General features: G+C 34.5%; 1 protein-coding gene across 1 annotated transcript in view; it reads left to right on the top strand.

Moving 5' to 3' along the window:
* Positions 1–6,358: 6,358 nt before the first annotated feature.
* The window catches only part of LOC140163889 (bifunctional arginine demethylase and lysyl-hydroxylase JMJD6-like), a 35,082-nt gene continuing 15,933 nt past the window's right edge, over positions 6,359–25,507 (top strand). The window contains exon 1 of the mRNA XM_072187202.1: positions 6,359–7,181. Coding sequence (XP_072043303.1) covers positions 6,454–7,181 — 728 coding nt within the window. The 5' untranslated portion in view covers positions 6,359–6,453. The remainder of the gene's footprint in view (positions 7,182–25,507) is intronic.

The raw sequence follows: 25,507 nt of genomic DNA on the forward strand, positions 1-25,507 counted from the left end.
ATCATACAGATGCCCCCAACCTGTTGACCCCAGTTATCATACATCACAACATTGGTACATCCGACCACTACCTTGTCCAAACAACATTGCAAGCTCAACCTCTCTCTGCACAACCACCACCCAGAAGAGTATGGCTTCACAAATAGACACATTGAAATGTTTTTTAAAAGTGCTTATAGCCGCAGCACCGTGGAACACTTTGCTCACAACCAAGGCAGCTTGTGATATTGAGACCAATGTCATCTGTTAGGCAATGCATGCGTTTATATCACAAAGATCTGTGCACTCTTATGTTAACTACCCAGAATGGTGAAATGAGACTTACGAAGAAAGATAGCAAATGGAGACCCGACTTGAATATAACAGAGCCAGGACAGAGTACACATCTGTGTCAAGAAAAACTGCACCTACAGGAGAGTGGTTTTGAATAGATCAACGTACGTCTGATGTCTACATTTGGAAATCGCAATGTCTCTAATACTTTGGCTTCAAGGTGCACAATACAAATAAATTTCCCTATACTTTGTGTACAAAATGGCCTCTATTCAAATGGTTCTACCTACCTTACGAAGCGACTCAAGCGATGTGTAAGAAGCAGGCCTAGTTGGTAAATGATAATGGCCTTTTGACATCGTGTCTCTATTTCTCTAGTGATACTTCCATCCTCAGAAAAGATACTTCCCAAGTACTTAACTCCTTTGTCTGTTTTAGCTTGCTGTTGTTAATGGTGATGTCATTATCCTTGGGTAATCGGCTAACTACCATAGTCTCTGTTTTGGATATGTTGACTTTCATGCCATATTTCTCACATCATGCTGCATTTAGTTTGTTGGTATGATCGTGAAGTCCTGCAAAGTCCTTGTGGATGAGGCTATGGTCATCTGCAAAGAGAAGCTCATTTATTTCTCCACTAGTTGGATTTGCTTCCTTGGCGATCTTGTCCATATAAATCAAGAAGAGCACTGGCGACAGCACACAGCCTTGACGTACCCCTGATGTTACTGGGAACCACTTTGACTGGTCACGTCTGGTTCTCACCATGCATTTGCTGTCTTTATAAGAGCTCTAACATTATCTAGCAGTTGACCTCTTATACCATAGCCCTCCATTACAGCCCAACACTGTTCTCTATCCACCATGTGCAGTTCCTGGTTGAACTCGATACACTTTTCACATAATGGTCGTATCGCGAAAATGGCATCTGTCTCACGTAGTTGCAGCTCCACTTCGAAGTAATATTTTCCTGAAAGACAAACAAACAAGCAAGTAAACAAACAAAAAGAAATATATTGGTGACTATTGAATTTTCGAACTACTGGACCGCTAAGATTTGCTCATCCCATTTTCAGAATAGCGTCACTTGTGATTTTACCTAGAAACCGGCGTCTTGAGAAATACATTAAAAATCTGAATAGAAACGCAGCGTCTTTTTAAATCTTGGCAGATGCTTGATTCAAGCCTACATTTAAAACATGGTACAAATTTTTCACAAAATCTGAATAAATTTTTTGATATTTGATATTGATTTAATGTTCAACTTTTACCGAAATGTAAAAACACTGCATCGGGACCATTATTTGGTGATGTGAAATCTTCAGGGTTGGCTACCTCTGATAACATATGTCTCCCATCAGCTATCAAACTCCATCAATAACAGAGAAGAAAGTGTAGAAGTATATACAGTTACCTGCCTGGACATCAGTAAGGCTTTTGACAGGGTATAGTATCCCAACCTCTTGGCAAAGCTATATGTTCTAGGTTTTATTGGTAAGCTGCTGAAATGGCTGGATAACTACCTTACAAACCACTCGAGAGTCTCAATTTATGGCATTTCATCAACTGAAAACCTATAAATGCTAGTGGCTAACAAGGCTTCATCCTTGGTCCTCTTTTGCGTATTATCTTCATCACGGCATTACTTCAGGACTCATCCTATATGCAAAAATAACCCTGATGTCATCAACTATGTCCAAAGAAGATAGAATAGGTCCTGCAACGTAGACCTCAAGGCGACAGAGACGTGGGCAAACAAATAGAATGTTCTGTTTGGTAACGCGAAGTGCAATACCACCACTATTTCCAACCGCAGAGATCATACTGGTCTCTATTGTCTCCCCTTTCTTTGGAACAACTCTGGAAGAGGCAGATAGTGTTGACATGCTTGGCTTGGTCTTACTGTAATTAAACAAAGACCTGTCGTGGACTCATGTTATGAACAAGATGGCAAGAATAGCCAGCATTTCTGGGCAAAAATTATGTTATAACGTCAAATTAATGTCAGATTCGGATTTCTTGGGGTCGACTTACCGGAAAAAGTGTCTTTGTACACGATTTTAGGTCCTCTTGTTCAAAACTAAATTTTTCAAGATGGTGCCGGCCACCAACTTGGATTTCTGGGTGAAAATGATGCCGTAATGTCAAACTAATGTCAGAATCGGAATCCTTGTACTCGACATATCCGAAAAAGTGTCTTTGTGCATGATTATAGGTGCTCTGGTTCAAAACTTAAATTTTCAAAATGGTGGCGGCGGCCATTTTGGATTTTGGCCTCTAGCGAAAAATGCCGGGGTTTTCGCGAGGGACATGGTGGCTATTTTGTTTCTAAATGGTCCATAGAAGTCGAATCAATCGTCAAACATTACTAGCCAGAGAGTGGTCACCAAATTGAACTTTTTCACCTAACTATTTACAACATAAATCAAGAACCACAGGACCAACAAGGGTTTAATGTGATATTTGAATTCTTCTACACACTCGCTACGAAATGATCAATGCAATTTTTGCCAAAGCTCACTACCATTCGCAAGATGCTGTGAACTACCAAATCGCAACAGTTTAAAAAAGTTGCTAACCTTAATGATTAGGCATACTAAAATAGTGTGTACGTCAACTAAAATTTTATACAATAATAGTGTCCAAATTGCCCACCAAATGGCTTTAATTGGGCCTTTAATTTGCAAAATGTTATACATTCTCAGGAGAGAACATCCCCCTCAGACAACCCCCTGCGTATGCATTAAAGAAGTGCCCTTTTTTGCTTCTGCTTTGCACACCCGGCACTTTATGTTTAAAGCAATAATTTTTACTGGGCTTTCAATTGGGCTCTCATTTCGCAAATTTTCGCCTTTTAGTTTTAAAATTTTACACAATAATAGTGCTAAAATGGTCAGCCAAATGGCTTCAATCAGGTCTTCCCAGCAAACACAAAACGTTTTCGACACCATTCGCAAAAGGTTTATAAAAGGTTGTCAGAAAGCGTTTAAATGTCGGTTTATATAAAGGGTACATTAATGGTATAAAACGTTTTCATAACATTAAAAAACATTTGTTTATAATCTTACCCCAGCAAACACAAAATGTTTTACAGAAAACGTTTAAATGTCGGGTTATATAAAGGGTATAAAACGTTTTAATAACATTCCAAAAACATTTTTGAAAACTTGATACAAAACATTCTAAACATAATGTTATTTTGGGGTTGGAAAAAATATTTTGCAAAAATGTTTGCCCAAAATATTTGCAATAACGTTTTAAAAACGTTTTCATGACCTTTATAATAACCCGACATTTAAATGTTATTAAAACGTTTTGAAACATTTCTGTGTTTGCTGGGTGCAAATATTTTAACATAATGTTATTTAAGTGTTGATAAAATATTTGGCGAAAAAATGTGTGCAAAAATAGTTTACAATAACTTTTGCTGGGTTCATGTTGCAAAATTGTCTCACTTCTGAGGGGGACATATCCCCTTCAAACACCCACTGCGTCACGCAAGCGCGATGCGATTTCTTCGGGGCCATTTGGTAAATTTTATTATTTTCTCTCAAATTGGGCCCGTGACTACTCTGGATCCGCCACTGATTTGAAGGAGCATTATGCTATCAGCAGTAAGTAGCGTGATATCAGCAGTAGTTGATGAAGTAGTGTGCTATCAGCAGTAGATGGTTGATGAAGTAGCGTGCTATCAGCAGTAGATGGTTGATGAAGTAGTGTGCTATCAGCAGTAGATGGTTGATGAAGTAGTGTGCTATCAGCAGTAGATGGTTGATGAAGTAGCGTGCTATCAGCAGTAGATGGTTGATGAAGTAGTGTGTAGATGGTTGATGAAGTAGTGTGCTATCAGCAGTAGATGGTTGATGAAGTAGTGTGCTATCAGCAGTAGATGGTTGATGAAGAAGTAGTGTGCTATCAGCAGTAGATGGTTGATGAAGTAGTGTGCTATCAGCAGTAGATGGTTGATGAAGTAGCGTGCTATCAGCAGTAGATGGTTGATGAAGTAGTGTGCTATCAGCAGTAGATGGTTGATGAAGTAGTGTGCTATCAGCAGTAGATGGTTGATTGATTGATTGATTATTTATTTATTTATTTATTTATTTATTTATTCATTTATTCATTTTTTTCTTTCTTTCTTTCTTTTCTTTCTTCTTGTCTCTTTTTCTTTCTTTCTTTCTTTCTTTCTTTCTTTCTTTCTTTCTTTCTTTCTTTCTTTCTTTCTTTCTTTCTTTCTTTCTTGGGACTGGGGAAGGAAACAAGTTACTCCTTAGCCCCACTGCCTCTTTCATATAGAATAAAGGTTCTGGTTAAATATTTTTAGATTGAAGCAATTATCTTTTTCTCACATGAAATCAAAGAAACGAGACAAACTGAGTATGAAAAACCTTAACCTGAAAAATTGTGTATGCAAAAAGTGACAAAATTGCAGTTTTGTGAATGAAAATCCCAAAACGAAAAAAAAAGAAGAAGAAAAAGTTATTGAAGCTGGGTACCGGGCCTGGGAGATGACTATTTTAATCTTGCAGAGTGAAAATATGAAAAGGTGAGCCAAAACAATACACCGGATAGCGTGTGTGGTCCTGTAGGGATTCGAACCCTTAGTCAGTTTTCACACTAGACCCAATACTAGTAAAAAGCAACAAAGCGATGTAACCACTACACTGAGCCAGTGCACTTGAACGTAAGTTTCAATTAGTCTATTTATACTTTGGTGTGACTGCGACACTAACTAACTGGTACGCTCATGGTCATCAGCAACCAACGGTAAGTATGTGGAAGTTATTCTATAATTATATATAGTGATTTACTATGCCAAAAGGAGATAATATCGTTAATATAGTGATTTATTGTGCAAAAAAGAGATAAGTTTATGAATTGTCCAATTGTGAAAAGAATAAGTAAACGAAAGAAAGGAAGAGAGAAAAGGTAAAGAACAAGAAAGAATTAGAAGAAATATGGAGAGAAATGAAGATTGAAAAATAAAGAAAAATAAATAAGAACGAAAAAGACAGAAACGAAGTACGAAAGGGAAAGAAAAGACGAAGTAAGAAAAAAGGAAAGAATTCGCCAATGAAAAAGGGAGTACGATTGAAAACATTCAAAAGAAGAGAAGGAAGGGAAAAAAAGGTTCGGAAAAAATCAGATTAGACGTATCATGATGAATAATTGCACGAATGTAATTCTGGCACTGTCAATGAACAGAACAAAAACAATACGCCGGATTGCGTGTATGGTTATGGACAGGTATGAGTATAGAACCCATGCCTTGACATTTTTTTTGGTAAATTTTATTATTTTTTTATGAACGAAGTAACCATAGCACAGAGCCAGCGCACAATTAATAGACTGTTTTATGCCATTTAAGTTTGCCAGCACGATTGCACCACACTGAATATAATTGTATGACGTCATTTCATTCATTCTGACTATTCACTGTGAAAGAACAAAAAACACCCTTTTGTATTACGATTATAAATACGCACAGAGCTCTACGGTTTAAAGGTCAAAGTGTTTGCTTTCATTTAGTACCTCATTATTTGGGCTCAATATTGGTAGAAAACATTCCTGGCAGTTATATCATGGTAGGTATAATACCTACCATGGTTATGTTATTAGGGGCTACTAATAATTACTTTATGAAAAGTATACCACATTTATTCCGGATTGAAATTGATAGAAATCGTTTCCGAAATTTCAGCTCTATACGTGCTGTTCCCGGGCATTGCTGAGTGGATGCTGATTCTGTTAATAATAATCTTGGGCATGCTGGCGATATTGCGTAATCAATGTTGTTCGTTCATGGGCTTGTTTACGTTGGTTACTGATGACGCTAGAGGGCTCTGTCATTGGTTTATTGTAACATTTTTATAATAAATATCCTGTATATCCACTCCTTACAAAATACAGATTGCTAGCATTACTATGTGAGGACCTATTTCATAACATATTGGAAAACAATTAGTAGTTTGCCTTTGATATTTGATTTTATATACTACAAAAAGAAACTGAGCAGTTTAAGGGAAATATGAGTAGGCAATTTGATCTAGAAACACTTATCGTCGGCTGCATCGCACAAAACCACGTCCAAACCAGGAAGTAAAGTGGTGTTTCGATCAAAACAAAACAGACCGACTAATATAACGTAGTGCAGTGGTACAGAAATTGAAATACTTCAAAACAATGACTAAGGCAGCTAAAGTAAAGGAGCAGTTGGTACGAGAACTCATACGGTTGAAGAGACAATCTTGTCGAAGTGGGTTGAAATCTGGCGTTGTTCGTCAAGTGTTTCTCAACTCATGTGCCGGCTTCCAAAGTGGTAGTAGTGGTAGGCAAGCGAGTGATAATAAAGGCACAGATTTATCGTCGCGGAATGACATTACTAATTCATCAGATACACGGAAAGTACGTCCAATTTGGAGAAGAAGACTAGTAACTTTCACCTTTGCACTTATTCCAGTTCTTTTAGGTGTTCTATACGTATGTCATCGAGCTGAGTATGATTGGGAGGACTTTATGAACGATGTACGAGAAACTCCATGCATCATAGAGAATAACTTCTTCATCATGGAAATGGCACGACCACTAGCTCCATGCGCTATGTGTAAAAACCTAACTAAAGTACCAACTTATTATCTCATTGACAAAGAGGAATTCCTCAATAAACACGCTTATTCAGGTCGACCAGCTATCATATCCGGAGCTACAGCAAATTGGACTGCTATGGAGAAATTCAGTTTTCATTTTTTTCGAGACCTATATAGGAAGTACCCAGGTTCGTTTGATAAGATTGAAGATGAGTGTCAATTTTTCCCCTATAACACTGATTTTACATCATTAGAAGAAGCGTTTAATATGTCGGATGATCAGGCGGCTATGAGGGAAGGAGAAGCAGGCTGGTATATAGGATGGTAAGCTGTCAATTATTATTATTGTAATCAGTTAAAACTTTATATTGCACAAAAATAACATCATTAGCATGTTTGCTTTTTGTCCCATCTTCTCCATCTCGTAATTATGTTTTCCTCTTTTGTATTTTAGGCTTACATACTTTGGTCCTTTTTTTGATGAGGTAAAATTAGCCTGTATAACACTATAAAATTATGTAAGATTTCCATTGACCATGAAATATTATACTGGGCAGTGACCTACAACTAGCAATAATGTGTAAAATGACCCACCATTTGAAATAAATCTCTTTAATATCAAGATTAAAATGCATCACAAAAAGAGACTTGTTATCAACTCATCTTTAATCTCATATTTCATATAATATCAATTGGATCAGTAAGGTGACGTACACAGGGTATCATGTGAATGGGTGCCTTGAATTATTGAATGGAATTGTGACCAAACACGTCCTGATGAGGCTCTCACGGATTGGTCAAGTATGTTATAATAATGTACCAAGTTGAACTTTTTGATCAGACACATAACCATGATTATAACGTTTTGAAAATGGAAGATGTATTTTTGTACTTGTCTGCCCTAAACAGGGGGTGTGGGGGGTATACAGAATTAAATCTGAATTCTTGAGAAAATATTTTCAGGCAAATAAATAAAGTGCAAGTTAGATAGACAAAAAATTAACACTGCAGAAGGAAGGTCACTCTTTCATATTAAACTGTTCAAAATAGCTACACATAGTCTATTTTTGTACAGAGTTTTGTCCACCTTTGCATGAACAATTTTGTTCTACCCCCCCTCGTCCCCACCTAGCAACCTGCCTGATTCATGTTGATCCTGTTTTGTCCAAATCAAATACAATATTTCTCTTGATTGTTCATCCCAGTGTTGGCACATTCTCATGTTTTATATCGGAGGTTTGACCTGGTATTTGTATCAAAAATTAATCATTTCTCTGTAAAATTTGTGTGACTTATATTTTCAGTCGCTTGAGAAATGTTCCACTATCTTGTATCTTGTAAAGGTGTACATTTACTCCATGTACACACAAGTGTGGCATTGAATTAAATTAAGCAAATACAGTATTGGAACAGAAATCAGCTAAAATATGTTAATTTAGAAGTGACCCTACAGCACACGGTAGCATATTAAGTAACATAATTTAATAGAAACAAGTAACAAAATGGAAATTGCAAGATAGAAGGTTATGAGGCAGACTAAATGCAATCTTGGTTTTCTGTAACAGGAATTGTAATCTAGGTCCTTTGTTAAATATTTCATGTCCCCATTCCCTTCATGATTGCAAAAAAAAATTGTGTCTCCACATATTGATCACATTTCCTAAAAATGTGTGTGCCAGGTCTCTTTTACCAGAAACAATTGAATACCTGAATGCAACAATGGCTCAAAAAACGGACTTGGGTCATTCTTGTATTTAGTTATTCAATTGTGCCCCCTCTTCTTTAGGGGAAAAATGTGTTCCCCAAATTCATCCATTTCCCCTGGGATAAACATAATCATATATGAGGAGAAATAATTTGTTGAGAATGCTGATAAAATCAAAACAATTGCTATCTGCTTACAGTAGGGACTAACACAGAAGATTCAATTTTAGATTAATAAAATATTACCGACCAATGCTATATTATTTCAAACAGTGTTGAGAAATCAGTGGGTAAATACTCTGATAATTTCTGCATGTCAGCATCAGCTAAATGATTGATTTTTAGATGCTACTACAATTATAAAGGTGCTATTTATAAAACAAAAATACAATTGATTGTACTTGTACGAAGCCTTAAACTAAAACAACGGATGTTGATTTTTTAAGAGAAAGAAATCGAGAGAGAATGGCTGAGCAAATGACAAAACAAATAGACAAGGAGAGAAAATAGACATGGAGATGTGAGCGAAGAGCATGAAAGATATAGAGGTGTGTAAATTATTAGAGGAGAGGAGAAAATGAGAGGAGAAAGTAGAAAAAATTAAATAAAAAAGAAAGTAAGGCAGAAAAGACAAATGAAAAATAATATATACACATAGAAATCAATTTAAAACAAAATCATTAATCTTTGTGCCAAGGGGCAACCTCATCTCTTCACTTACTCCAAAAGTTTAGATATATATCATCAGAAACGTAATCTACATAATGTTTGTGTGCATAGCATTGCAGATTTGGTCGTTTGACAAAGACATTGTCAAACGTGTTCTCCGCTTTAGAACATTTCTTGTTCTCTCATTTAAAAACCCACACTTCCACTGTACTTGTCATTGTTTACATTTTTACAATGTTTACGAACATATTACACATCCAGTACCTCCTTAAAACAAGCAATAAATATTCAGAAACCTGTGTGTGTATGTCAAGAGAGACTAAATGACATACGGTAACAGTTCCTTTGTGAGCAAGGTATAGTCAAATTCTCAATCTATGTTCAACATAGATATCAAATAGCGCTATGATAGGGTAATGGACACATCCAGAAGGTATTGTGTGACATATTTTATGAAAAACTTTTTTATCATCAAAGGGAATAATGGGGTAACTATCTGCAAATTAATAAGAATGACTTTCTTGTGATTGGATCAAAAGTTTGAATCTTTAATCAATCCAATGGGAACTATTTATGCTCAATTTGTTGATCTATTAATAGTCAAGGAAGCACTTTTGTATACCGGTATACAAAATATTGTGGCTTTAAATTTATTTAACATGTTCATTGCTTTGCCTTGTACTCAAGTGTAATTTAACCATCAAGTGTTGCTTTATCGCTACCACTTTACACAGCTGCCTTAAAGGAGTATTTCGTGATCCTAGCATCCTCTATTTATGTCATTTTTCATTAGATATCCACGAAACAAACCTATTCCCAAAATTTCAGTTGCTTCCGATTTTGCGTTCGCGAGTTATGCATGATTATGTGTATTAATTACACTGCTCCATAGACAATGCGTTGTAATTTCGTTCTGGTGCACCAGAACGAAATTCAAATTTCACGATATCTTTGCTAAACGAATTAATCTGCAAGAAATATTTAATACATAAACATTATGTAGCCAGAGGTTTCCAGTGATATAAAAATCTCAACTTTTTTTGAGAAAAGTTGGGGGATGAGGCTGTGGATCACGAAATGCCCCTTTAAATTGTGTAAGAAGAACTAGGAAGAGTTATCAATATATTAATACGAATGGCAGAGTTGCATAGAATCTTATTGATACATGTTCTTGGATTAATGTTTTGAGAGCAGCAGCTTACTGGAAAACATTTTCCGGTATTCAGAATCAAGAACACACGCCATGATTCGTTTTATTAAAAAATGCAGCATTATTCTGTTTTTGCAGATTAAACCTAGATAAATTCGAATCCTTTTATTAGCAATAGCTTTTGGTACACTTTATAGATGGTATCTATTTGTAGCAAGAGACAAATTACTGGTTAACCATGGTAACTCCTAGTAGTAATAATGTACAGAAGATTGGATGAAATCTTAGAGCAACTTATTATGGTTGAGTTGCCTTTAGATCAACTGATGAAGACACTGCTAAGTGACATATTGATTATTCTCTGTCATTATAGAAAGACAAAAAAATATCTCATTATTTTGAAGAAAGAAGAAATAAAAGGCCGGAAAACATGAATGCAGAAATGCGTGAGATATTTTGTGGGAGGGGTTTCAAGATGTAGACTTTTAAAAAGTTGCTTGCCTGTTGTGTGGATGTTCACTCCATTTTCAGTCAAAAATGCTGTTATTTTCTCTTAACAATTTGAATCGTTTGGGCATAGTTTTTGCACAAGTCCTAACAATTGATGGTAATTTTTGGTTACAAACGGCATGTCTTTATGTCCCGTGAATACTTAATTTATAATTATGGTTTCTCCAAATGAAATGCTCTATGTACAAATCTGGGTAACTGCAGTGCTCCTCTCATTTTTCAATCTCATCCATGTTCTTGCCATTTGATGTACAGCATCAGATTTAATTATGAGTTTAACATCTGTATTAAAGATAGATGATATCTGTTACATGATAATAATATTACAACATAAATATGAGCATGATGATATTAGCAAACATTGCGTTCCAATATCTGTGATTAAAGCAAGATATGATTTCATACTTTCTTGGTCTAGAACTCATCCAATTGCAGACAATGTAGCTGACATAAAACAACAGTTTGTTTGGACCACAATGCTAGTTAACTTGTTGCATCTGTATACCCTCTGCAACAGTTAATATGTAATATCACTTAAAAAGAAAACATAAAGCAAAAGGTGCACCTGATAAGGAAAAGTCAGAAAAAAGGAAAACAAATAGAAAGAAAAGAAGGAAAGAACAAAAAGAATGGGAGAGTGAAAGGAGGAAAGAAAGGATGATATCAAACAAGCAAGCAAGAAAGAAGTAAAACAGGAAATAAAATTGAAAGCTTTATACTTATTGTAATAATTTATCCAAAATGTATTCAGAAGAATAGCAGAATTACTTTTTAAATTTTGCAATAGATAAAATGTTCACGCTTTGCTCAGTTTACCGTATTTTAAAGCCGCAAATTAAAAAAAACATGTACAAATATGTCAGCACCATGGAGTATGTAATGTCTACATCATTGGAACTGTGAACTTTAATAAATGTTTAAAATCACACAAAATCATTTTTGTCTTGAACGTGTTTCTCATCATGACCTTTAATATCATGAATAAATACTTCCTGATATGCAAGGAACATTCACCATTATTGTCATTACATGTTTATACAAGTGAAAACCGTGCATTCTTTTCATAAGAACGTGTAATGGTAGTAAAGAAATGCCACGCCACGCCAAGAAAATCAATGGACCCTGCCTCATCAGTTGATTATATTGACTCAAATATATATTTAGCCTACAGGGTATACATGCCAGAAAAACGATGTTATCATATTGATAGAAGATGTTTGGCTAAGATGTTTGACATTACAAACTTGTACATGTATGCTTACACTTCTGCCAAATGTGAATATGATGAGGCTTTTGTTGATATTTTGTACAATGGTACATTGTTGTTTTTGTTGTTCAGCAGCTGATGAATGAACGTTACAAGAAGAGGGCTGTAAATTTATACTCAACATGACTGTTCAAGTTAAAATAGTGTGCAAAATAGTACTTTGTTCGAGAAAATTATTAATTACATTATTATTAAGGATTAATTAATAAGGATCTGGAATAGATTTCACAATGGAAAATAAGTAAAACGGAAAAAATTAAAACAACAAACAAAACCTTTACTTTCTGATTTCGCAGAGACGCAGGTGCACTGCAAAAGAAATGTGAAGAGCATAAATGTGACAAACTATTTCCATTTTGGATGGTTGAGTGATTGCATTAATTGATTGTGGAAGGTTGACCATACATATAAGAATCAAACAACCATGGTATTGAAATAGCAATGTAATATCAATATTCAGTTGATCTGTAATTTAATTTAAAGAGATTAATGACAAGTGACACAAAAATAATAACAAAACCACACGCTGAGACAATCTATGAATAGTTGCATGGACACAATAATTGTACAAAGTTATTAGTTCAGATAGTGACGGATGGTAAGTAGCGGGGAAGGATGCACAAACTGCTCACTATGAAAAATGCTTTCCGATGAAATAAAAATGAATTCTTTTTGGAAGCTCCTACTCCTCTAAACAAGACCAAATTCTCAGTGAATGGGTTTCCTTCCCCCATGGAATGCCAAGGCTGGTTATATACCTGGGTTCAGAGTAGTATCATAAAACCAACACTATTGGCTTTGGACGGTGATTGTGTATGGGGGTGAGTAGGGGTGGGGTATGTGTGGGTGTGGGGTGAGAGGGGGGGGGGGAGAGAGAGAGATCAGAGAGGTGTGTGCATGGGGTTACATAGTATGCACAAAACTACTCACTGCTAGTTATTCTATTCTTTTGGCTTTTTTGGAAAAACTCAGAATTTCTTTACGATATTGCATGAAATAATCCAATAGCCATTTGTAAAAGCTTTATAATCAACTGGGATTTATATTGTGTGTAAATTAAACACAATTCAAATCTCAGCTGGCTAGGATTGCTTCCAATAACAGGATGTTTAATTCCAAGTTATATTGCAAAATATTTATAGCCCAATTGGGGCATTTGTGATAATTTCTTGTCACATAGAAAGCAATGATTAGGAGACAAATTGGGTGACTGTTTTGGGATTTGACCGGTAACTTGGGCGGAAAATTTAATTCTGTGTGTCATTTTCGGATTAGGAACCAGAGTAAACTAAAGTGATAATGACAGCGATGATGAAAAGCAATTTGTTTTGAAATGAAACAGAACGACATTAGGTAACTTCATCTGAAAAGATTCAGGAAATTGATATAGCGTATATTTAATTTGCCTGGGAGATAAATAAATAAATAAATAAATAAATAACAAGTTTACTTTACAAGTGACTAATAAATAAATAAATAAATAAATAAATAATAAATAAATAAATAAATAAATAAATAAATAAATAAATAAATAAATAAATAAATAAATAAATAAATAAATACATAAATGAATGGATAAAATGAATGAATGATAAGGTTAACATTTGATTGAGCAATGTTGAGAAATCTGAAAATTCAAATAACACGTGCATTAATACTACGATCTACGATCCAGAAGTGTTACACAAGCTAAGGTGAAGAATTTAGGTTTTTTTTAGAAATTAATATGTACATAATTGTATTTTGCCACTGCTGATGAGAACCTTCACAGGCAACTGGATGGACTCTAAACCACACGCGACACACTGGTGCGGTGGTCCGAGACCAACTGTTTCAAATTGGTTCACTCTGATGTTTGTTTGTATTCCAGTTTAAATAACTACTTTTCATGGTACATGAGTGACCTGAAGACACAGGTGTAAGGATTTCAGATAGCACGCTTTCTGCTCTTTACATCTTGTGATTCTTAAGATAAATATAGATAAAAAGATACAGATATGCTAAAGGTGGAGCCTTTTGGTATGAAATATAAAACCTACTGAACTAGAACCAATAAATGACATGTAGCAATTGAGAAAGTGACAGACAGGACAAATACATGTACATAAACAAATTTGATATTGTAAAAGTATGATAGGGATGTTGGGATTTCAGCAATAGCAAGATTGGTTATTGTGCAGAGTGATAATGATAATGTAATTTACAAATTGCTTTCGTTGTCCTGGTTGGATAAAATTGTATCGCATTGTTGAATACATCCCCCGGTAATAAGCACATCGGTATTGCTACAAGAGAAAACAAATTTCAGTGTTTGATCAAAATAGTCATTTACCTGAGTTTTACTGCAATATTATAAACATTATATAAACTACAAAAACCCAAGATTTTATATTTAAATGGATGTGAGAGTGCATTAAGTTAAAAATGCATTAAGTAAAAGTTCCGTAAATTAATCATTCACACACAGCAAACAAAAGCATACATATTTTGAAAGACAAAGAGTCAAAGAATCCAATAAAACTAATATACAGCATTTATTACAAATGCATTTCTGAGACTTGACAGCCGCCTTAAAAATACTGGCCTGTTCCATCGATCTGGTATTTAATTTTTATCCATGGAGCTCTGTGTTAATATCAATCTAATTATTACTGTATATTGAAATAGCCACGAATAGCCAATTTTGATTTAAGGTCAAAGCTCAAAAGGTGTCATCTGTAGATTATCAACATAGATTATTTACTTTATTACATACTTCAAATAGAAGTGATAATAAAAGAATATGAGAAGCACGACATAATTATAAGATTCATAGGAAATATCAAGAATTGATTTGGTACCAGAACTAATATATTAATATTTAGTCTTTACATAGTAGAATGGGTGAAAAACCTAAACAACATGCTTTAGATTTATGTTATTGCATTGGCTTACTGAAGAGTAATAACTTTATCTATGGAAAGAGCTCTTTGGACAAAAGATATTAAAAGATTTAACCGGATGTTTTGCAATATAAGCCACTGATTTTGTCACAATATGCATGTGTGTGAACGTCATATACATGTATAGCTATGATTATCTTGATTCATGGAATGGCATTTAGAAATTGACATTCATATTAATACTTCTGCCTTCCAAATAAATCCAGTATGATGCAAATAAAACACAAGACAAGATGCTGCTCTTTACTTGGGAGACAAGACAGTGTTTTTTAATCAGATATTAAAGTAAAAATGTAATATGCATAAGTAAACAACGCAGTAGATAGCGTGTTTATATTTTGGAGTCATTATAATGTGATTTGCTTTGTTCATAAAGTAATCAAATACCATCTTTAGAAATGGTAGGACAGACATGTGATGTTTTCTTTTTCAAATAACTGGATCATCACATAATTATCCTCAATGCTTGTATTAAATACGGGTATGAAATTGCTTGACAGTTTGATAGTGAAAGTATGTTCTTTATTATAATACACTCTTTCCTTTCACCAATTTACAATTTAGTTTAGTGATGCACGTGTCATTTTGTTTGTGAGCACCCACGAATGGTATAGCAGCTGATTTATTGTTTGTCATGTGTACATAATTAAAATAGCAACATTGTTTTTAGGATTTGTTTGTTTCATTGATTGACTATGTCAAACAAGTGTGTAATTTATCATAATTTTAAAAAGGAGCATATGTTTCTCTGTGTTTGTTTAATTAAAGTTAACCAAAGGCTTGTATTCCTCCTCCTTCTTCATTATTTACCTTTATTATAGTTAAAACATAAATATGCCATTAAAACATAAAGGGTGCACAAACTGCCCAATATGAAAAAATTCCGATGCAAAAAAACAACGAAATTCTTGTTAAATCAGCCGTTATTGGAAGCTCTTACTCATCTAAACAGGACCAAATTATCAGTGAATGGGCTCCCCCCCCATGGAATGCCAAAGCTGGTTACATACCTGGGATCAGAGTAGTATCATAAAACCAACACTATTGGCTTTGGACGGTGATTGTGTGGGGGTGAGTAGGGGTGGGGTGTGTGTGGGTGTGAGGTGAGAAGGGGGAGAGAGATCAGAGAGGTGTGTGCATGGGATTACATAGTATGCACACAACTACTCACTGCTTGTTATTCTATTCTTTTGGCTTTTTTGGAAAAACTCAGAATTTCTTTACGATATTGCATGAAATAATCCAATAGCCATTTGTAAAAGCTTTATAATCAACTGGGATTTATATTGTGTGTAAATTAAACACAATTCAAATCTCAGCTGGCTAGGATTGCTGCCAATAACAGGATGTTTAATTCCAAGTTTCCAGAATAGCATATTTATAGCCCAATTGGGGAATTTCTTGTCACATAGAAAGCAATGATTAGGAGACAAATTGGGTGACTGTTTTGGGATTTGACCGGTAACTTGGGCGGAAAATTTAATTCTGTGTGCCATTTTCGTTTGATAGAATCACTGGAGATAATATTATTTGATACTCAAATGTTAAGGGTCATTCTTGGATTAGGAACCAGAGTAAACTTAAGTGATAATGACAGCGATGATGAAAAGCAATTTGTTTTGAAATGAAACAAAACGACATTAGGTATCTTCATCTGTAATGAGTCAGGAAATTGATATATAGTGTATTTATTTTACCTGGGAGATAAATAAATAAATAAATAGATAAATATAAATAAATAAATAAATAAATAAATAAATAAACAAATAAATAATGAAATAAATGAAATAATCAATCAATGAATGATAAGGTTAACATTTGAGTGAGCATTGTTGAGAAATCTGAGAATTCAAATAACACGTGCATTAATACTACGATCTGTGATTAATACAAGCAATAATAGACCTGCAAATAATAATAATAATTGAACCAATAAATATTAACAAATTTTCCAGAAGTGTTACACAAGCTAAGGTGAAGAATTTAGATTTTTTTTAGAAATTTATATTTACATAATTGTATTTTGCCACTGCTGATGAGAACCTTCACAGGCAACTGGATGGACTCTAAACCACACGTGACACACTGGTGTGGTGGTCCGAGACCAACTGTTTCAAATTGGTTCACTCTGATGATTATTTGTATTCCAGTTTAAATAACTACTTTTCATGGTACATGAGTGACCTGAAGACACAGGTGTAAGGATTTCAGATAGCACGCTTTCTGCTCTTTACATCTTGTGATTCTTAAAGATAAATATAGATAAAAAGATACAGATATGCTAAAGGTGGAGCCTTTTGGTATGAAATATAAAACCTACTGAACTAGAACCAATAAATGACATGTAGCAATTGAGAAAGTGACAGACAGGACAAATACATGTACATAAACAAATTTGATATTGTAAAAGTATGATAGGGATGTTGGGATTTCAGCAATAGCAAGATTGGTTATTGTGCAGAGTGATAATGATAATGTAATTTACAAATTGCTTTCGTTGTCCTGGTTGGATAAAATTGTATCGCATTGTTGAATACATCCCCCGGTAATAAGCACATCGGTATTGCTACAAGAGAAAACAAATTTCAGCGTTTGATCAAAAAAGAAAGTTGTTTACCTGCGTTTTACTGCAATATTTTAAACATATATACACTACAAAAACTCAAGATTTTATATGCATTAAGTTAAAAAAGCATTAAGTAAAAGTTCCGTAAATTAATCATTCACACACAGCAAACAAAAACATACATATTTTGAAAGACAAAGAGTCAAAGAATCTAATAAAACTAATATACAGCATTTATACTCAATGCATTTCTGAGACTTGACAGCCGCCTTTTAAATGCTGGCTTGTTCCATCGATCTGGTATTTTATTTTTATCCATGGAGCTCTCTGTTAATATCAATCTAATTATTACTGTAATTTGAAATAGCCACGAATAGCCAATTTTGATTAAGGTACTTTAGATCAAAGGTGCCATCTGTAGATTATCAACATAGATTATACTGTGTTACATACTTTAAGTAGAAGTGATAATAAAAGAATATGAGAAGCACAACGTAAATATAAGATTCATAGGAAATATCAAGAATTGATTTGGTACCAGAACTATAGATATTAATATAGTAGAATGGATGAAAAACCTGAATATCATGCTTAATATTTATGTTATTGCATTGGCTTACTGAAGAGTAATAACTTTATCGGTCGAGTTATGGGCGCTTGAGTGGCTTCAAGTTGGATTTTGAAAGTTGCACTTAGCTTCTATTCAAGACATCTTGTTCAGAGCATGCGACGAAGAATCCAGGCAGTGATAGACAGTGATGGTGGGCACACCAAGTATTGAGATGTCAGCAGAAAGAGTTCATGAGATAAGTCAGAGAAAAGTAAAGGGTAGCAAGTATTGAAGTTGGAAGTCGAAGGAGTAAAATAAAGTAAAGTTCATGGTTAAGTAAACAGAGCACAGAGCACATCGGTGTCCTTTGTCTTGATTGTGTGTGCGTGTGTGTGTGTGGGGGGGGGGGATGTACACGACGAACGCATTTGGCTTGAATAGGAACTAAGTGCAACTTACAAAATCCGATTTGAAGCACTATATTTATGTTATAGTGAGTTCCTATCTACCCCTGATAGCACTGTATCGATGTTATAGTGAGTTGCTATCTACCCTTGATAGTATTATATCTATGATCTATGTTAAAGTGAGTTGCTATCTACCCCAGATAGTACTATATCTTTGTTACAGTGAGTTGATATTTACCCCTGATAGCACTATATTTTTGTAATAGTGGGTTGCTATCTACTACTGATAGTGCCATCTATGTCACAGTTTAGCGTGTTGCTATTTCCCCTGATAAAACTGTATTTTAGTTACATTTCGTATAAATGTATTCCTCCCCCTTCTTCATTATCTACATTTATTATAGTTAAAATATAAATATGCCACAAAAACATAAACACATAATATGTGTTTTTTTTCTTTGTCCTTGTCCTTTTGCCCCACACAACATATCTATTTGTGAATGTAGATCACTTTCTAAGAACAAAAGAAGTCTTCCTTATTTCAGCATTCTCACGGTAAATAACCTTGCACTCAGTTGTGTACTACAACTTCACTTAGTAACGGCCCTTAGTTGCATGGTATTTCAACATGATCTTCTTTGATGGTTAAATAGAGGTACACGTCACTAGCTGTGAGAATATTAACCATAGAGAACACCATTTCAAGTGTGATGGTTTAATTGTCAATCTTATCAAGAAATCCTGACACTGGTCAGCAGATTGTGTTTCAGTTTCATTCCATAGTAACCATTCGTTTAGTGGTTGGTTTCCTGTAATCAATATGCTCATTTGTAATAGCAAACACTGGGTTCTTGAGAGGAGAGGCTAAGCAATATAGCTGCTGTGTGATCACCCGAAAAAAAAAAGCGGTGAGACCATTCCCTAAAATTGGAAAAAGTATACGAGCCCTCGTAACGAGGCGCATTTTGTTGAGCATATAGGATGTAGCTTCATATGCACAGTTTAATGCCATATTGTACAGTATTTTGAAATGAAATTGGTTATTTTTTCAACTTAATGTTTTGGCATATTTGTAAGGTTACATGTTTCCCAATATACGCTTAATTGAATCAACCAAATTCATTGAATTTCTTTGATTACAGAGTTATTTTGAATTAATGTAATTGTGAAATTAAATTCCCCATATGACTCCACATAAAATGGCAAAGATTGCCAGTGGGGTTTAGTTTAGTTTACTTCATTATTTAGACGACAGAAAACAGTTATTACTGATATTTTTGCATCATGTTTGGTAAAGAATTAATATTAACGTTCCTTGGATCAATAAACCCCTAATTATTACATAACAAAGAAATTTGGGGATAAATAAGTGCAAATTTCTCCCTCTCCCCTTTGAATAATATCCTTTGGTAAAAACGTACTACGTAGCAGCAATTTGAGCTACTAAATCTAGGTCATGACAGGATACAATGATATATAACATGTCATTTATCATGAGTCTGTTAAAACACGATGCGATACAAATGCTTACACAGATTGCTTGGTAGCTATAGTATATCTGCAACTAGAATATCTGCATCGTATCTTTACAATGATCAAAGAAATTCATGGTTTCATTAAAACACCAATTCTGTATGAAATATTTACACACATATCATAAATAGCCCCTGTTATTTTCCTCAGAATGCATGTTTTCTTGACAGGAGAGGTGAAGTAAATTACGTGTTCTCAACATGCTCAAGAAAGGGGAGCGATTTGTATTTAGTCAAAGGGTAAGAATTTTTGTGGCTGGCCTAAAGACAAAAGCTTATTTTGGTACTGGTATATCAAAAAGAACCACAAAATAATTTCTGGTTCACAATATTCTGATGCTGAGGCACCCTTTCAATATTGCGCATACACACAAATCAGACGATCTTATGATCCAGGAGCACAGTTGAAGGGTAAAATCTCACATGTACTTGATAGTGCTATGTTTAACGCTTCAGAAAAAATAAGTAGTGAATTAAAAGCATACTGGTCACTGATGTTAACATTGGTTTTCTTTAATGCTTATCATCAATGTGCTTTATAGTGCTTTATTTGAACACTTCAGCAGAAGCAGTGGATAAGAAGTGTACTGGTGACTGAAGCAGACATTACTTTTGGTTTGAAGTGTTGATATCAATGTGCTTTATAGTGCTTTATTTTAACACTTCAGCAGAAGCAATGAATAAGAGGTGTACTGGTCACTGAAGTAAACCTTGGATTTGGTTTGAAGTGTTGACATCATTGTGCTTTATAGTGCTTTATTTAACACTTCAGTAAAACCAATGAATTAAAAGTATACTTAGTAAGTGAAGTAAACATTGGTTTTGGTTTGAAGTGATAACATTAATGAAGCCAATAGCCGTAGAACATGAATGCCAAGTGCTCAAGATGGCCTTTAGACGCAAATGTACTACTCGTACATTGAGTAAAATCTACAATCCCGCAGTTATGTTTGGACTTTGCATTAATGTATGTCTCTACTTTGTGTGACCATTATTCCTGGATATCAGGCGAAAAATTTTGTTCCGAGTTTTTTTTTTCTTGAGTCTTTTATTTGAACACGCTTTTCTATGGACCTTTACTTATGAACTTCCATACAAAAACGATCCTTTGGAACAAATCGTATTTGGAACAAAAGAACTTCGAAATATAGAACTGTACCATCTTGTTTTATGCTTATTTTCTAACCTCCCAAATAATAGTATTAAATCAACTTCCTAATGAGTTCTAGCAGTTTACAAACAATACTAGCATTTAATTTAGTGACATTTCATGGAGTTCTGCATCAGTAGGTTATTGAAACAAGAAACTATGTCAACGTTTGCTAATTTCTCAGTTATAATCAATTATTCATAATTATCATCTATTTTTGTGACGGAGTTTATCACACAAAACAGTAATGCATAGCTAAATGGAAAACAGCCATGGCTATCTTATGGTGTAAGCATTAGCTAAAAAGGCTTTTAGGTTTGTGTCATATAGAGGCAGTGGCTAAAGTTTGTTTGGTTTATATAAGGCGGAAAAAATAAGATCATAACGTGTATTGATATACACCAGGCACAAAAAGAAACTCGTCAGTTATATTCATCCTTGCTGTTCAACAACTTGATAATTTTGGAGATATGCGCCTCCAAACTCTCAAACCCCAAAATGAAAAGTTGCAATTTTAACGATTCAATTGTGCCTGTTTACAGTGTGTGTGTTATTGATTGGCCCGTGGGGTGCTTGTGTGCAATACAACGATGCGTTCCCATTGAAAATCGTTGAAAATGCAACTTTTGATTTTGGGGTTTGAGGCTTTGGAGGCACATATCTTGGTCAATTCTTGTTCGTTTTTCACGAACAGGGTGTCAAATGACAAAGCAGTCCAATTAACAAGATGTATATTTCAGAATAATCCAAAATTATCAAGTTATTGAACAGCAAGGATGAATATAGCTGACGAGTTTTTCTTTTTGTGCCTGGTGTAGAATGGCATGCACGCAGTTGGGCGCAATGCTTACGCTAGTTGTGCGTTGCATCAGAGGAGGCTTAAAGGCATTCCTACAATGCACTATGATTGGGAAATTTGATCAATATAACCTAATTTTAAAGGCAAAGTCCCCATTGCCACACACACAAAATGGTAGTTTTAAAACTGCAGCCAACAAGCTAATAGTTGAGACTTATGACTGATATTTGATTTTCTTACAGAAAATATTCATATTGTCCCACTGCATTAATTTTATTCATAAGTCTCGTTGTTTTGAATGTTAAATAATAGGATGAAAACACCAGATATTTGCACACAATCCCAATGCAAGGTATGATCAGCTGTACACATGTGTACAAAAGCCAGACATACAAGGTCAGAAACCCCATTGGGTTGTGGGAATGTCTTTAAACATCCTCTGGCGTTGCATAATGCGTGACTGGCGCATGCTTATGTGAATTTACGTGAGCGTGAGTTGGGACTTTATTAACGCGTGCAGTAACAAAAGCCGAATAATTTCCGCCTTATATAAGTCGAAGAAACTTTAAAAGCATTCATAACCTCCACGTATCACGCAGGTGCGTCCCAATCACCGAGCACTGGTCCCAATCAAATTGCTCATTGAATGACTTAAAGCCATATTATAACATTTGCTGAGTTAGCTAGTTTTTTAATGGAAAAAATTGTTATTCTTTAAATAAGGAGTTCAAAGTGGCGGTTACGAATTAGATTCGCAACTTCAAAGTGCAATAGTATTTTGGTTAAATTAATATTTGTGTGCAATATGGTACTTTTCTGATCTAATACTTTTTCCCTATTGATGCAATTTTTGATGTCTTTTAAAAGATCTTAAAGTGTTTAATATTTTTAATGTTTATATGTATGTTCAAATTGTAATTTTAAATGTAATTTGGCCGTTTGGCCACGATATGTGAAAAAATAAAATACCGATAATAATACCGATAATAAAATGTATTTTTTTTCATATAGAGTTGGAGAAAACTCTGAAATAAGCCATTTCATAACCTTAAACCAGTGATCATAACCTTAAACCAGTGATATCTATGCGTATATTTCATGAACAAACAGGGTCAACTAATAATAACTAAGCTTGAAAATAATACACGAGTTAGAATGCTAGCTGAAGCTATCTGTGATATAGTTAAACCCACGACAATTAACCCTGTTTACCCATGATCCATCATCGTCATCCCATAATAGTAACAAGTCTATTACAGGGAGGAAGTCAAACAGATTGAATTTCCTCAAAATGCACTTTTACTTTCTGTTAGAATACTGAACTTTTTAACAAATACGGCGTGGTGCACGCGAAAAGGGTATGCACAATAAATACACCGCGAAACCTGAAAAGGGTGTACACAAACCCATCTAGTGATGTTTGATGATTCAGACCGCGTAGAAGACCTGTGTGATACATTAAATACACGAGGGATGAAAAATGGTGTAAATTTTAGGGTATCTACAAAAAACGTCTTTAAAGTCACAATAACATGCGATGTAGAAAACATCGACTTTTGTCTGCCGCCGCCTTAGCGTGGTGCTTGCCACACGGTTAGGGTGAAAAATTGTGTTATCTATGACTAGATTCTGACAATGGTAGCTGGTTTAGATTGTTAAACTCATTTCCAGGAGGAACCTTGTACTCAAAGGTGTGACATCATCACGGAAAGTGAATCATTTGTAGCAGAAACTATAAACGATGAAATGTGACAATAAAAATTCCCTTTAAAAGGGAAAGCCAGCCTCAATGTAGAAGAGGTCTTGTAATTAGTTTTGGTCAATGTGAAAGGCATTTTTAGGATCACGCTTACATCCATGGGATTGTTACATGCCAGTCCACCAAACCATCAACGATGAGAACACTGAAACAGCAGAAAACATTAATTTATAATCTCATGTCAACTCTTTAATTCATTACTCCAAATTGTTCTGGTCTGTTTTTTTTTTTTTTTTTTTTTTTTTTTGTCTTTTCAGCTTTTTACCCACGATATCTCAATTTCCAATTTTGTAATACCAGAACTTACGAACTCAATATCTTCGCTTAGGAATGTCCGATTTCACTGCTTTCGATAGGCCTACCACGTCACAAATACACTGCCTGTTTGAGTTAACTTACATGTACATTTTATTTTAAAATAACTTGATATTAATTCGCAATGTATAGTTTAAGCCTACTATAGGCCTATTATAATAGATAGTGGCCAGCACATTTATAAAGGACTGATTACTCACTACAATCTTCACTCTTAAACCGTGTTTTTCTGAATGTGATGATCATGTTGATTGCTATGGGCATGGCATCTTACCTACTCCATTCTATAAGTATAACAGTCTGCTAGTGCCTTGTGTGTTTTCTCTTCAATCATTTTGTTGAATGTAATTTTATGAATCAAATAAAAAAGATAAAAATGTGAACATAAGTTATGTGTCATTTTATTTATAATAAAGAAGTTATTAAATTAGTAAGACAATTTATTTATCTATAAGTGCATGTCAAATAGGGTAGCCTACATTGTTCAATACTATAGGCCTATTATATGCCCATATTATAGCTAGGCCCTAAAAACTTTATTTTGCATCGGATTTTTCCTGTTGAAAAGACAAAACTGATGTTTATGATAGCAACCATTTCATCAATAACATTTTGAGTCATTTTTATCCATAAAACGACACAGGATATGATAGATAACTACTTTCACATCAATATGGTCCATATGATCACAGATTGTTGTGTGATATGATGAAGATTTTGATTCTATAGATCTGTTAACAACATGATATCACGCTGTTCAGTGGTCAAGGAGTAAGGACCCCCGGTCAAGGACACTGATATGACATCATAGGTGATGGATGTAATTTTCTTCTGCTGACCATATGATGCTGTATATTAACTATTATTGTTAATACATTTAGGCCTATACCTATAGAACTTTTAAAGTCATAATTAGTTCAAACGTAACTTTGGTAATACTCACTTGTTTTCATTCGTTGAAACGGCAAAACATACTTACTTTTCCTTACAAATCGAACAACAATAATTTTAAAACATTTCACCTCAAAAAGTAAAATAAAATAATTCTTATCAATACCAATAAAGTTAATCTCTTGAGCATACAAACCCAATCTCAGAAATAGATACCAGCCCCGCGTATGGGCTGGCGAAAAGTTGTTTTAATGTCCGTTGTATTTTATTGTTTACAAGAACATGTGAACTATCATCGCTGATCATATCTGGGGAAACCCAACTGCGTTATTGTGATGTGGTATTTTTGGAATATTGCAGTTTATAACATGGGCAAGAATATTGAGTTAAAGTAAAAATAGAAATGGAATTTATGAGACAATTGGCACGTTTTGTGGAA

Source organism: Amphiura filiformis, chromosome 11 (assembly GCF_039555335.1).
Source record: "Amphiura filiformis chromosome 11, Afil_fr2py, whole genome shotgun sequence".
Classification (NCBI taxonomy): domain Eukaryota; kingdom Metazoa; phylum Echinodermata; class Ophiuroidea; order Amphilepidida; family Amphiuridae; genus Amphiura; species Amphiura filiformis.